This window comes from Drosophila persimilis, unplaced genomic scaffold (genome assembly GCF_003286085.1).
Source record: "Drosophila persimilis strain 14011-0111.01,24,50 unplaced genomic scaffold, DperRS2 tig00000002-arrow-pilon, whole genome shotgun sequence".
NCBI classification, from domain to species: Eukaryota; Metazoa; Arthropoda; class Insecta; order Diptera; family Drosophilidae; genus Drosophila; species Drosophila persimilis.
In genome coordinates this window covers 18,707,384-18,722,388 of record NW_020825289.1, presented here as the reverse complement: position 1 = coordinate 18,722,388, position 15,005 = coordinate 18,707,384, and the positions used below count along the sequence as shown (strand labels likewise).

The 15,005-nt window shown below is 41.8% G+C and overlaps 3 protein-coding genes and 1 long non-coding RNA gene across 4 annotated transcripts in view; 3 read left to right on the top strand and 1 right to left on the bottom strand.

Moving 5' to 3' along the window:
* The first annotated feature begins 852 nt into the window (after window positions 1-852).
* On the top strand, window positions 853-1,553 carry LOC6593031. The gene is made up of 3 exons (XM_026985636.1): window positions 853-1,119; window positions 1,177-1,344; window positions 1,398-1,553. The coding sequence occupies exons 1-3, from the start codon at window positions 853-855 to the stop codon at window positions 1,551-1,553; spliced, it is 591 nt and encodes a 196-aa protein (XP_026841437.1).
* Window positions 1,554-3,020: 1,467 nt separating this feature from the next.
* On the top strand, window positions 3,021-3,718 carry LOC6593032. Its single transcript, XM_002017673.2, has 4 exons — window positions 3,021-3,080; window positions 3,132-3,287; window positions 3,342-3,509; window positions 3,563-3,718. Exons 1-4 carry the CDS (start codon window positions 3,021-3,023, stop codon window positions 3,716-3,718), a joined length of 540 nt encoding a protein of 179 aa, XP_002017709.2.
* A 3,916-nt stretch (window positions 3,719-7,634) lies between these two features.
* The window catches only part of LOC6593035 (negative elongation factor A), a 39,603-nt gene continuing 32,232 nt past the window's right edge, over window positions 7,635-15,005 (top strand). The window contains exon 1 of the mRNA XM_002017676.2: window positions 7,635-8,058. The gene's annotated coding sequence lies outside the window, so the exon portion shown is untranslated. The remainder of the gene's footprint in view (window positions 8,059-15,005) is intronic.
* LOC113565118 lies at window positions 10,589-12,187 on the bottom strand. The gene is made up of 3 exons (XR_003408453.1): window positions 11,260-12,187; window positions 10,739-10,817; window positions 10,589-10,664 (listed from the first exon to the last, which is right to left on the bottom strand). It is a non-coding gene; the product is annotated as an uncharacterized LOC113565118 (long non-coding RNA).

Here is a 15,005-nt window from a genome sequence, read left to right as displayed (position 1 = left end):
AAAAAAGTCAAACAAAAAACAAGTAGCGAAATAGGTCAATCAAAACAAACGAAAAAGGAAATTGCTCAATTTTGATATTCCATTGAATAATGCTGACTAACTAAATCTCTCAGCAATGCCCACATAGTTTTATCTTATTAATGAATAAATTTTCTACAAGACTGAATAGTTTTTAATCCTTGCTTTTATTGTATTTATTGTAAAAACAGATTTAAACGAAAAAGATCAACAAAAAAGTCGCTATATTGCGTGTAAGCCGTACTATAGGGCTCAAAATTCTCGCAACCGTTGTTCTTCCTTAGACCTTGTCTCACATATAAAATATTTGAAACATTTATATTCTTAAATCTATTTCTTGTATTTTTTTTTTATTAAGTGCACTTCGGAGAAAATTCTTTCACATGATGCATTCGAAACTGGCAATATAAGCAGTACTTGTGCAAATTTTGAAATTTTTTCATATTTTAATTCATTGTTGAAATATTTTATTTGTCGTTGCTCTAGCTCTTATAGTCTTTGAGCAGGCGACGGACAGACAGACACGGCTCTATCGAGTCGGCTATTGATGTTGATCAATGATCTATGTATATACATATGTACTTCTGGATGTTACATCCATTTACACCACAAATCTAATATACCCCAATACTCATATTGGGTATAAAAACTCTTCGATCGATTCTCATTTCTCTCTTAAAATCCAGAGCAAACTCGTGATCAATAGACCTTAACTAAATATGTTTTTTTGAATGATCGTTGACCGAAATTGATTAATAATGAGTTCTATAAAAATAGTATTGGATATATAAAAAGCTTTAGATTGAATTTAGTCGTCGGGGCTTCATGTGCGTGATGTGTTCTACTCCCAATGTTTTGGTGTACCTCCTGGTCATGTCCTATTTTGTCGTTAAGGTAAGTGTAAAGTGTAAAATATTTGAACAACCAATTACCAACACCTCGAAGATCGCTTGTCGAGTGGAGTTCACGAACATAAAGTGCAATTCTGAGGACAAGGAATTCTCCGATTTTGAATATTGTTATCTGAAATCTGTGAACCGGAGCTACAAATATCTATCGCTGAAAGTCAATCTGTTTCAAGTTCCCGTTACCAATGTTTCGGTATGTTTGTAAAGGTGAGCTCACCGAATTTTAGGTTGTAATTTTGTTGCATTTCAGACGAACATAGGACTGTACAAGCGATTCAGTGGATATAAACCATTCCTTTACAATTTAACTGTGGATGCCTGCAAATTCCTTAAACATCAAAAAACCTTTCCCATTGTATCATATTTTTATGAGTTAATTAAAGATTTTTCAAATATGAATCATTCATGTCCCTACGATGTAAGTGAAGAGATGATTCTTTGATGATGTAAATATTTATGTATATTTTATAGCATGATCTACTATTGGATAAGCTTACCATCGAGCATATCAATAACCGATTCTCGAAAACTCTGGACTTTCCCTCGGGCGATTACTTGATCCACTTGCACTTTCTGGCCTACGGAATCAACCGTGCGGTGGTTAAAATATATTTCACCCTTTCGTGAATGCTCATGCTCTAGGAACGAAAGATGTTTATTCAATATGCATTATTATCAATAAATGTTCTTATGTTTTGTCCAAACAAAAATCTGACTTAAAATATCATTTAAATGTAGCTGTCGGGTCAAGCAGCTTAAATATTGTAAATTATTTCCAGTGGTACGGCGCGAAAGAAATGCATTTGGTTGTTGGCTGTCATTTGCAATGCCCTCTCTAAAGATCATTTTTTACGGAATTCTTTCATCTCTTTACATTGCCTCTATCAATCTTTCGTACTCGGCTTAGCAGCGGCCCCTAGTAGCTCTATAGCGCTCGGGCTATCCTGCTCTCTCGCTCGCGTCTATGCTTGCTACATAGGGCACGACAATGGTGAATTATATACAAACTCTGGACTTTTATTAAATTCAAAACTCGCAACAGTTATTAAAAACGCTTAATAGCTTAACAGTAGAATTTCTACTATGTTTAGAATGTTAATGGATAATGGAAAGAGGATATTTATTTTCCGGTTTCGGCAAAATGGTATTAATGCTATGATTAAGCCGTTGATCAATAGACCACGACTAAATGTTATTATAATTCTATTGGAATATTTTATCAAATATAACAATCACGTGTGGAGCTGGCGGGGATTGTGCTTATAGCCTACAGCTTATTTGGTATATGTAGTTTTGTTCAATTCCATTTTATCCTATTCTTATAGAATGTATAAATAATTCAATGTGAGGAAATATGTTACGGCAATTTGGAATACAGAAAACAATTTTTTCCCCAATTTTAATTGAAAAAACTGAAAATAACATTTATTTTTAATTTGTTGGAGAAGTCTTGATATAAAATTTGGTTGATCTAGCTTTTATTGTATCTGAGAACTAGGCATGAAAAATAAATGTAATTTTTGGATTTTTATTGAACAAAATATATTTACGCGTTTTTTAAATATTTTTCCACTCTGATCTACTGTAAAGTCCCATTCAATGTCGGAGTTTATTTGGTACGGGATTTTAATTCAATATTATTTATACTTATTTTCGAATCCCTCACAGCAAGGGACACGTTTTTGTTGATTAAATAATTCTAGTCCCTCTCTCAGTTCCTTTAAGAAATCGAGGTGGACGCCCTAAGGTCAAGGTCCAAGGACCTAAGGTCAAGGTCCCCCAATGTCGGGGGGAAATTAAGAGTGCTGGAGCGACTCCGCAATGGTCAAAGGCGGGTCGCCCGTCCCTGCGAACCAGAGCCTCGCGGCAGTCCCGTAGGAAACTCAAGAACTTATTTTCCTTTGCTGTCTGGTCCAGTGACCTGTCTGGTCTCTCTTAAAATCCAGAGCTAACTCTTGATCAATAGACCTTAACTAAATAGGTTTTTTTTAATGATCGTTGACCGAAATTGATTAATAATGAGTTTTATAAAAATAGTATTGGATATATGAAAAGCTTTCGATTGAATTTAGTCGTCGTGGCTTCATGTACGTGATGTGTTCTACTCCCAATGTTTTGGTGTACCTCCTGGTCATGTCCTATTTCGTCGTTAAGGTAAGTGTAAAGTGTAAAATATTTGAACAACCAATTACCAACACCTTGAAGATCGCTTGTCGAGTGGAGTTCACGAACATAAAGTGCAATTCTGAGGACAAGGAATTCTCCGATTTTGAATATTGTTACCTGAAATCTGTGAACCGGAGCTACAAATATCTATCGCTGAAAGTCAATCTGTTTCAAGTTCCCGTTACCAAATTCTCGGTATGGATGTAAAGGTGAGCTGAGCGAATTTTGTTGTAATTTTTTGCATTTCAGACAAAATTTGGACTGTACAAGCGATTCAGTGGATATAAACCTTTCCTTTACAATTTCACTGTGAATGGCTGCAATTTCCTTAAACGTCCAAAATCCTTCCCCGTCGTAAGGTATTTTTATGAGATCTTCAAAGACTATTCAAATATGAATCATTCATGTCCCTACGATGTAAGTAAAGAGACGATTCTTTGATGATGTAAATATTTATGTATATTCTATAGCATGATATAATAGTGGATAAGCTTACCATCGAGCGGATCAATAACCGATTCTCAAAAACACTGACCTTTCCCGAGGGCGATTACATGTTCGAGTTCCACTTTCTGGCCTACGGCATCAACCGTGCGGTGGTTAAAGTATATTTCACCCTTTCGTGAATGCTCCTTTTTTAAGAATGAATGAAGTTTATTCAAAATGCATTATTATCAATAAATGTTCTTATTTTTTGTCCAAACAAAATTCTGACTTAAAATATCATTTAAATGTAGCTGTCGGGTCAAGCAGCTTATACGGCGTTCCGCCTTACAAAGGACGAAAATCTGTTGCATCCACAATATTGCAGATTCGAGAAAACTAAAAACGCATAATCATAGAGAATGACCATATATATCCTGTTGCTGAATCTGAATATAGCCAAAAGAAACAAATCAATTTGCAGTGGCTACGCAGCGCCCGACGTCACGCTCAGCCTGATTTTCTGTCTCTCTCGCACGCACTCTTTGTCGTGTCGTTTAATATTCGCGCGTCTGCCGGAGGAGAGCCATACTGACTTAGTATCGGGTATAACTGTAGAGTTTCGGTCTCCGCAGCAACTCACAACGTTCCCCCTCGTTTTTTTTTTTAAAGGAGTCTACCAATATAAATTTTGACCATAAACGGTCTCCCATTCAATGTCGGAATTTAGTTGGTACGGGATTTTTATTCAATATTGTTTATACTTATTTTCAAATCCCTCACAGCATCCCTCATTTTTTTTTTTGATTTAACAATTTTCATTTTAGAGGAGTTTAGAGGAAAAACTTTCGTACAAAGGTGAAAAAGTTCAACCGTATTTGTTTGAGATCTATACAAATTGACCGAAACATGTCGCAAATTAGAAATTTACTCATGTTTGTGCTCTCAATTTTTAGGTATTTTCTGTGAGTTCTCTTTCCAAAGCGGTAGCTAAAAGTTTCGTTGGGTTTTAATTATGGAGAAAAGTTTGTTGTGGCTAGAAAATGACGGTAACTTGCAAGAACTTCAGGGTCCAGTCCACTATGAATGGACAAAGGAGAATGCAGAGTGCAAGTATTGGCAGCAAAAGGGCTGGCATAAACTCAGGTGGAAACGATTTTTAATTTCAGATAAACTGGCTGTTGACTATCCAATGGAGCAGTGATAAATGCATTTCCATTCTACCGGCGTGGTCGTTGTCGCCGTCGCCGTCGAGGCGAAGGCGCCATTTTTCAAATTTATTCAAACCGACAAAACGTCACACCAATTGGGATATTCAGGGAATAGCCCGCAGTGACCAGTAGTCGATTTAAATTCAAATTTAAATGTTTTCGAGCAGAAAAGCTCGGGCAGCACCTGAAGCCACACCACCGACACCTGGCGATTAATTAAAATAACTGTTTATCAACACGAATTAATCATGCTGTAACATGCACCAAGCTCGTGTTACCTCCAAACAAAATGGCGTGCGGCCACGTTCCGGTCATGTTGGACGGGCTGTTCCCCAGCGGCGGCTAAGCGGGAAGACCAGTCTTTTTCTTTCGCCGTGTGTTCCGCCAAACGTTGAGTTTATGGTTATTGTTTTTAACATTTCATGAGCTTCGGTGCTTCTGGATATTTAATATGATTTCAGAGAAATTTCGTTTTTAAGAACACCTTTTACAATCTCATCGCGGCGACCCAAAACAGTGGCCGGCAGCGTTAATTTTATCTCAAAACTTTAATGCGCGCGTGTGTGAGCAATTAGGAAAAGGGATGCGTGTATTTTCGGCCTATAGCGAGGGAGAGTAACTTAAATTACGATTGCGAGTACATTTGGTGGAACTTTTAAGGGTCTGCACAGGCACTGATTGGACCTGGAGGGTCCTGTGCTCCACTACGTAATACACACACTCCTCAGATATTCTCTATTCTGAGCATTCCATCACGATGGAGCCATTAGCTGCATGGGGAATAGAACTCAATGGACGTTGACGCGCGTGTCTTGCCATCTGCATGCTAAATAAGCCAGCCCCAACAACCGAGAGCAACACCAGGCGACAGTTGCAGCAAGAGCAACAGCAACAGCAACAGCAACAAATGGGTTGTAATTGTCAGCTGAACGGACATGTGAAGGGGGAGTGCCAGAGATGGGAACGATGTGCATTGAGCCACAATTTGAGGCAGTGGCGCGTGTCGCAGGAGACGTAAATAAAGTTAAACGTCAGACCAAGGCATATGAAAGAACGCAAGAAAAAAATATACGAATGTGTGGGCGAATTGCAGTGGACGTGTGGCGGAACAGGAACTAAATACCAGGAAAACCATGCAAATTGGCATTAGAAAATGGGAAATAATCGCCTTTTGCCATGTGTTTCGATTGGGAATACGAGTTGGATGATGCTGGAAGAAGTCGACCCACTGCAAATTCAAACACGCTAATGCCTGACACGACTCTGTTTGGTCAGACTGTGATTTATGTCTGGGTACACCTATAAATTGGATTTCGTTTCGATTCTGGGGCCTGGGCAATGCTATAATGTTGTCACATGGCCAAAGCTGCCATTAAAAGTGCCTGCATGATACTCGGGGTTTGGCCCATCTGAGAAGTGTGTCATCAATTGACAGCTCGGCTCACTGCTCACCTGTCCGTCTCTCCCTGGGTGTGTTTTTCCTAACGGGGTTCATAATTAGCAGCGCCTGAGCTGATCCCGGTCCGTATCAGGGTATCTCTCTATCTATCTTTCGGACCGTGACAATTGACAAGGTGGCGATTTATGGCTCCTGCGCCGGCACGGTAAAGAGTTTAGCTGGCAATGGGGAGTCCTTAAACCAATTTGATTTAACCTCTTCAATCGCCATTTTGCCAATGCAGCAACAATGTAAGAAAATAAATTGAGCACCGCGATTGCCGGCAATCGTCTTTTAACTCGTCTGCGCCAAATTCAATTATTTCTTCAGGCTATTGCCGCCAACAGCCACTAGCGGTAGTAATGATATACATATAAAGTGAATGGCAAGGCTGCGAGGACTGGAGCTGAGGTAAAAGCAAACCTGAAATTGCATTTAGGCAGACTGTCGCCAACTGTGAACGCATTTTATACAGCCATTGAGCAAAGGACCAGGAAAGGACCCCCACCTGCAGAGCTGGTCAGGGAGCGCAAAAGGTGTTGCATATCCTAGTACAAGTATGTACATATACAAGCACTAGATTAATGTTAGGACTGTGCCAGAGATTGGCGAGGAAATGGAATGGAATAAATGCGGGCATTAAATGCGGTTTCTTGGACTGACGCAACCCCCAAGGTACTTTCATAGCCAATAAATATTCATAGAAATACCCGTACTTGATTCGCTTTGAACTATGAATATGAACCCACAAAAAACCGAACTGGTCGTTGCAAGAGTGCATCAAAGTGGTCCAGTCTAGAGTCTTTATTGTTCAAAGTCCCAGATATCTCTGGAAGAAAGGGCTGTATTAAGTGCTTCTCTGGCGTATTTTAATATATTAATTTGTGAAAACGAGAGCCAGCGAGGAACATTTTGGTAACCTTAAATGCACAACGGGAGCTGCAGCTTGGCCAAGTCTAGTCTCACATATGTATCTCTGGAAGCAACCTTAGGGCTGTGTTAGTTTTTTGTCTCAAATAAAATGTTCGACGGAGCCATGGACACCTTGGCAGACGAAAGTTCACAGCATGCATCGACTTATGCTGCAATAAAAGACCAGACCAGACCAGGCCAGGCCACAGCAGAACAGAGCAGACGAGGCCAGGTCCCATCCCTCAGGAGTCTGCTGGCAGCTGGATCAGCTGTGAGGGATGTACATACATAATGGAAATCCCTGATTCGTGTTTCTATTCTGACCAGAAGCAAGGACCATGCAGCGCGGTAGCTTCTTTCGTTGCCTTTTTGGGCAACAATTGAAAAACTCGCAAACTGTTTTCCAAATGGCATCCACTCAGACGGCCATGGCGTAGGCGCCTGCGCCGATTCGAGTGGAACGTATTGGGCGATGGCTTGGCCTCTTAAGCGCTATTCTTGTCTCGGCGCCTCAGTGCGATTTCGGGCCTCAAACCGGACGCTTCTGTCGGCTCCCTCAGCAGTGAACTGGGATAAATATCGACGAATCTTGTCGGCTACAATCCGAATCCAATCCAATTCAATCCCAACGGTCTTCTGAATAATTGAAGCAACGCGTGCTGAACATTATTGTAGAGTGAACTCGATGCAAATTGATTGCTCATACGACGCGTTGGCTGCACAAAGAGCAGGAAAATAGAAATTGTTGCATGCTTCTAGGCGGCGCATTGTTGATTGATATTTGCTGGCGGTGCATCTGTTACTGTGTGTGTGTGTGATTGAAATCCTTTTTGATTAAAGCCCGCGCGTGAATCGCTTTCTATTTCTATGCAATCGGAAAATCTCCTTTTATGCATAAATGCTCCAAATCTCGCTAATTGCTCAATGGGGCTCGGCTCGGCCCGAATCTGGATCTGGATCTGGCTTTTGTGATTCGCATACGGTAAGTGTGTAGAAGGGGAACAATGCGGTGGTTAAGCAAACATGCGATGATCATCGCTAAGTGGCCACATGAATGGAACACATACCGTGCGACCGTTTTCATAGTTGTCACAGTTGACTTTTAAGCGGCGACACATCTTTATTGCCAGGAAACTGGCAGCTGATTGGCCCGCTCCACCTGCCACTCCACTCCACTCTCCGTACAGTTTATTCAAGAGAAATCTCTAAGCAATTTGTGGAATCCTTTTCAGACTTCCCCGGCTTCCTTTCTGCGGCTGTCATTGTGCAAGTCTGTTTAATTTCACAATTCATTTGATGTCAATCGAATTGTGCCTGGCTGTGGCTGTGGCTGAGGCTTCCTCTGACAAGTGTCGCTATCTTCGGCACACAAAAGGCACCAGAGAAAAGAACTGGAACGCTCGCTGTCAAGACGCTGGAATTTGATGTATTAACCGTTGGGCTTGTCTGCACTAACTTCAGACTTGGCTTGAAGCCTGAAATCGACCATAAAACGATGGACGAGCCGCATTAAATTCGCCTATTTGGCTGCCGATAAACCTAATAGTAAACATCTCCTTTTGTTGACTCTATCTGTGGGATTAGGTTGTCTCCTACACGAAGCTTAACAGCTTGGGACTTGGACTAAAGGGAGGACTTGGGAGGAGAGATACTTAAAGCATTCCACACCTTCATCAGCAACCTAAAATAAAATGATTTTGGCAAGGGAATGAATTTATTGGAATGCCATAAACGTGGCTAGCTAACCCATTCAATCGATAAAGAAACGGCATTGAAAGATGATTTAAAAATTACATTTTAAAAAGTCTTCGCTTCTTGTTGTCAAAGTTTTGCGGAATTTCCTTTTCATCATGATTCACGTCTTGCGATTGATTTAGCTCAGAAAGAACGTGATATATTATTGCTCAAGCTTATCCTTTCGCTAAGGGTTCAATCCGTAGCCGACAAATACTTATGCAAATACATCCAACTCTGGCCAGCTCGGGTCCTCAGATTTTCCTCCCTGAAACGTGGAGTGTGCATAATTTTGATCATGTGTCGATTAACAATAATCATCTTCAACAAATTGCCTGGCACACTGCCGGACAAGTGAAATATGAGTGTATGTTAATTTATTACTCAGCTACCGCTTCGAGAGGGACACTTACGAATGGAATGCTTGAATGGACTGCACACCATGTCGTATACTTAATCGGTTTCCACGTATACAGCCTATACCGTCTGGCAGCGCCTGCTGCTGCTACTCCAATATGGAATATTCATATCTGGTGATAAACATACATCCAAACATAATCCATTGTGAAGTACTAGCAGTGGCAGTGCTTCAAACAAGTTGCTTACCTAACAAAAAGCAAATGGCAGGCTGCGAAGAGGAGACTGTTGGGATACGACGATGGTGAGTGGGAAAAACTTCTCGTGCCCTGATTTGCTCCTTGGGAAAGTTCGCGGCGCAACGCCTACTTTTTTTCTGGCGGCTTTTGGCCGGCTTTACTTTTGCTGACTGCTATTTTATGTTGGCCATTAAAGGAAATTGAATATAATTTTGTTTGCTAAGCTCTTCCATAAACTCCCAAAGGCCAAGTGGCTTGAGCTTCTGTTCTGGTGTTGCTGCATGAATTTCCACGCGGCCCCGGCCCCGGCCCCGCCCCGCCCTCTCCATTTTCGGTGAGGTTTTTCATATTTTATCAAGTTCAGGGGCGAAAAAAAGGTCGATGGTTAAAGGTTCTAATAGGGATTGACGTTGCTGGGCTGCAGTCGGATTTGGCCCGCTGGCCAGTGCACAAAGATGATTGAGAAATTGTACACGCAGTGGCAGACATTGGAGCTTAACCTTAGCTTCAGCAACCCCTTGTTGGCTGAGATGACGAAAGAGTGTCCGAAAAGACAGAGGGCGAACATTCACACCCCTTCGTTCGCTTTTCGTGGTCGATCTTTGGGCCATCTCTGGACCATCTCTGGGCAGAGTGACAGCCAGTCTACGAGTATATAAAATTGTTTGTGCTGGCTCGACTCCAGTCAATATTGCGGCCATTTGGCCAGAGAAAGCCAGAGCCTGGCCAAGTAAGTCCTAACTTGTGCCATCTTGGACCACTTGCTCACCGATTTCATTATTTATTCAAGTTCGTAAAAGCAAACTTGCATATTGCCACTTCCCTCTCCACCTTCCTGGAAGGGGAATCACCAAATAATAAATTGTTTCTGCGGTTGTTTCCCCCATCTCCATCTCCAGGCCTATTCCTTTGTTTGTTTGCTCTCAGTCCTTGAGATAGGCAAACCCCACCCATAGCCACACGCCCGTCTCCTTCTGCTGTTTGTTTATCCTTGGGCCTTCCGCATTTGCCTCTGCCATTCGAAGAGTTATCCTTGCAGATTTGCAATCGGATGGAAAAACATTGTTTTCATTTAATTTAAATGTTGATGTATCGTTCTCAAACAGAAGCTGTGGCTGGCTCGTTTGTAAGGGTATTTGTCGGGGCATCTTATAATTTGTTGAACTTTTATTGGATAGCTTATACATTCTGAATACTTTTGAGAAATTTCGATAGGCCTTCAAGCGAACAATATGCGAACATCTCTGGTAAGTCTCGTCTGAAAAACAATGATAGAGTGCCTGTTAATTTAGCAATCGTTAAGAAAACCTTCTCATTTTCTGACATTGATACCTGGAATATATATATTTTGGCTTTGGCTCTTGAGTAGTATTCCCCGATGACTTCCCTGTGCTGTCAAGCTCTGGCATGCCTGAGAGATAAAAATAGAGGTAGAAAGAAGGAGCGGCTTAAGTAAATGATTCTTTTGATTTCCGTTGCCAGGTGTCTGCGTCTATATTTCATCCGATGTGGCAACCGCCATCAATCAATTTCTCAGATAATTCACCCGCACCCGAACATCGCATCGCTTCGCTGTAATTCGATGGCAGAAAGCCATCTAAATGTGGCTGTCAACGGGGTCAGTGGCATGCCCTCGCTTAAACAAATAAATTGCGGTATATTTTTTCGAGGGAAAACAAAAAAACTGCTCACATAATTAGGACAGACCCCAGTTTGTATTGACATTTCCGAGCGGATGAACAAAAAAGAAGCTGAAGTACGAGGAAAAAAAAACGATGTTCTGTCTACCCGCACCCGATGATGGATTGTGTGTTGATAGACGAAAATTTAACTGCTGACAGAGGGACACTTACCTGAACCCGAGGGCCGTCCTCACAATACAATGATGTGGTTGGAAGAGGTCTAGGGAGCTATGGGTTCACAGAGCATTACTTATACGACATGGGGACATGGAGAGAACATTGCGGTTAGATCTTATAGGCACTTCCGGCTTGATGCACGCATGAATGTTAATGTTGATTGTTCCCAACTTTTTGACTCGTGACGGCAGTCAGGGCCCCACCAGCCAGGCGGTGTAATGTCCTAGAAATTATGCCAAAGACCCCCCCGAAGGGGTCATGAAATATTTTGCTTGTTGCCTGTCTATAACCAGGCCAAAGAACCGGGGCACACAGATCCGTCTCTCTGGCTGTCTGGCTCTGGGCTGTGCAGCAGAATTTTCATAGCAGTTTACGAGCAGAATTTACGAAAGATAAATTTGCCCCGAACTCCACTTGACTTGGAAGTTGGGCCATTTAGATGGAAGGAGATTTGAGACGGCATGTGGCAAACTTGGAAGTAGTTCCCATCTCAAAAGGGTTACTGGGCCAATCCAGAGCTGTGCCAGAGCCGCTGGCCATTTGCTTAAAATCAAATTAAGTAAACGAAAACCAGTATCTGAATGCCAGCCTAGGGCCAACACGCTTATGTCGGTAATTTTAAATCAGTAATTTGACTTGCGACTTCCAATTATCGCCCTGCCTCGAGTTAAAGTTTCCCTGGGCTGTTGCTGACTTATTGCGCTTCCAAGACACCCAACTACACGTGTTCATGAACTTCAGCTAGTATGTGTGGCTAGTAACTGTGGGTTCGTTCGGTTTCCGTGCTCCTGACATCTGCGGCTTTCACAATTTTTCCGTGCCTTCGTCGTCGTTGTTGCGTTGACGACATCCGGAGACATTTCTTTTCACTGCGTCTGCTCTGCCTTTCACAGGCATTTCACTCGTCTCCGCCGCACCAGATGGCACGTCAAAGCGGCACTGGCACTCACACTGGCACTGTGGGCGCATTGCATTTTAAAAGCAAATACATATACACATTCATACGTACATATGTTTGCTTTTAATTATAGAGAGCCATAAATGTAATTAAATTCTCTTCTCATTCTTCTTTCTGGTGCGTAACCAATGGCATCTGATTTTGTTCTTGAAATGGTGCCTTTAAGGTGGTTAAGGCCCTATCCACAGGCCCTTTCTCCCAAAGGAATGTTAAAACAAATGACCAATTTGTACAGTCGTCTAATGGAAATCGGCAGGCTTCCCATCCCATCTGTAGGTATTGTATTCCTGGGATATGAGCTGAGTGTGGCGTGCCAGTTGGTGGTATATTTTGACCCATAGTGCAGAATGGGATGACAGTCAACCATTGTGATGTCAGTTTTTGCAACGCTTGGCTGCCCCTGTCTCTGTCCCTGTCCCTGTTCCGCCTGCTACCCCCACACCCTTCGGTTGTCCTAATGTCTATTTGGTTTCTTGGCACGACATGCCTTACGTCTTCTGATGAAAAACTTATCATAAAACTTTGGTAAAACTGCAAAGTTGTCAAGGTTTTTGTCATTTGCCTGTCTCTCCCTTCTGTGTCTCTCTTCGAGCAGGGGTTGGCCGAAATAAATAATTATAAATAACTTAAAAGCAGGAAAATGGCAAACAACAAGCCGAAAAATCCAGCAAAAACAAATAAATAAATTCAAACCAATTCCTAGCAGAAAGTTGCTGCCCGTCAAAGTATGCAATGAAGAACACGCGATAACCGACTGCCTCCTTATGGCCTCCGATATCCGATATGATGTTTAATTTTGTATGCTTTAATTGGCACTATAAACAGCTAATAAAATCGGCAGTTCACGGAGAAAGACATTCCACTTCAAATGGCCAATCGATGTCTGAAGAGCCATGGCCCACTCCAAGCAGCAATAAAAACAGTTCGAATATACATATATATAGTACAGACATGTGCATATGTACCCGAGAATATCTATCCATATACATATATACGTATGGAGGTATAGTACTTGCTCATTGTATGTCGTATTATTTGCTTGCTTTCGCTGGTGCTGCCATTGACAGACTGCCATAAATATGAAACACACACAAAACGGCAGGCCAAAAACTATGTACCTACAAACACACTCGAATACGAGGGGTGCCGAAGGAATACATGAGTTGACATCACATCCAGGCTTCGAATCGTCGACTCGACCATCGACATAACAAACTGTTCAGCTACACGATACAGTCTGTCCCTCGTCAAGGCAACGTTTGATGGAATGTCTGTCTCTGAAACGTCTCTCCGGCTCATAACTTTTCCGCTTCGATTCATAGCGAGTGATGGCTTCAACTTGTTGTCCCCTGAAATACTGATATAATTAATTAGCCATCATTAAGAACAAAAATTGAGCTGAAGTTTGAGCTTCGCTTTTACATCAATTAAAAAACCATAATACTTATAGCTATAATATTTACAGCTCTACAAAAAGCAAATAAAACGTTTAAATTTTAAAATTTACATTTAGATTTAAGAATACATGTATACCCCCTGCCAATAATGTATATTTGATCATCATACAAATTTCATATCTAAACTACATATTTAAATTTCGATTAAATTTATTTCCTAAAAATTCAATATATTATATTTATGTTAAAGTGTTTTTAATAGCTACATTTATTTTTGAATCAAAGTGAATTCTGTTTCATTTCCCCATGCTTTTATTTAAAAAAAAGAAATATTATTTATTTTAATATTGTTGTTTCTTTTTACTATGCCACTTTTCTCTGAGTGTAGCAGTGGCCACGTGTATGCTTCCCACCTTTTTATTTTTATTTTTTTATTCCCCAATTTATATGTAAATGTTTGACAATTGCAGGGCGATTAGAGTTAGCTAAGACTCGCTTAAGTTGGCTTCCAGAACAATTCAAGGTGGCATTTAGGCCCCCATTTCCGTGCTAGATACAAGTTCGGGGAATTCGGGGCACTCGGTGCACATTTGTGGGCTGTAAACTTTGGCTGTAAATTTTTACAGCCTTCAGTCTGAGGCGAGAAGGATCTGCGGCTGCCACTTGCCACCTGCCCCAGGATGCATCCCGTGGCAGACATTCGACGAGTGGCTCAAAAAAAAATCCACCTAAATGCCATTCATGCTAAATTGCGGGCAATCTGTTCGGACAGCAGAAGAATGCGGTCTAATTTATTTAAATAATTTAAAATTTAGGCGACCCCGCGCCCCAAGAATAAACAAAGCGAAATAATAGCAGCTGTGTCTAGTCAAGTCATTGCCTTAAGATAAGAATAGGGCCCTCCAGACAAAGGGACCGGGGCCAACAAAAGGCCAAAAGTTAATGTGTGCCTAAGTAGCAGCCACATGGACGACCCCTGGCACGGCTCCCACCCGTTGAGGGGAAGCCGCAGGCGTCCAAATGGCCCACATCCGCCAAGTGCCGACTACCCACTACCGACTGCCGACTGCCGGATCCTATCTCCTGTCGTCTCCTGCCTGGGTCCGGCCCTGTGCCGACCCTGCCCCATTCCGTCTCTTCCCGGATCGGTTGCTTTGTCTGCGGCCACTGTGTTGATTACTTTGGGGAAATGTGCGTTAAAGGTAAACGGTGTGTACCTGTGCTGTCATTTTCTGTTTGCCTCGACGTCTGATTTATATTCCCGTCCTTTCGGGCTTGCTCGTGCTCTGGCTCTGGCTCTGTCGTGATTCCTCCTCTTCAGTAAACTGTTTTCTATGATTTTCCGTTGCTATTACGTGGCCATAAATCATCGCATCCATTCAATA

Excerpts from the sequence above, each read along its gene's own strand:
- LOC6593031 (XM_026985636.1), top strand. The coding sequence starts at position 853 with ATGTGTTCTACTCCCAATGTTTTGGTGTACCTCCTGGTCATGTCCTAT. Across the intron at positions 1,120-1,176 it reads TTCCCGTTACCAATGTTTCG|ACGAACATAGGACTGTACAA; the intron begins GTATGTTTGTAA and ends GTTGCATTTCAG. Across the intron at positions 1,345-1,397 it reads ATCATTCATGTCCCTACGAT|CATGATCTACTATTGGATAA; the intron begins GTAAGTGAAGAG and ends TATATTTTATAG.
- LOC6593032 (XM_002017673.2), top strand. The coding sequence starts at position 3,021 with ATGTGTTCTACTCCCAATGTTTTGGTGTACCTCCTGGTCATGTCCTAT. Across the intron at positions 3,288-3,341 it reads TTCCCGTTACCAAATTCTCG|ACAAAATTTGGACTGTACAA; the intron begins GTATGGATGTAA and ends TTTGCATTTCAG. Across the intron at positions 3,510-3,562 it reads ATCATTCATGTCCCTACGAT|CATGATATAATAGTGGATAA; the intron begins GTAAGTAAAGAG and ends TATATTCTATAG.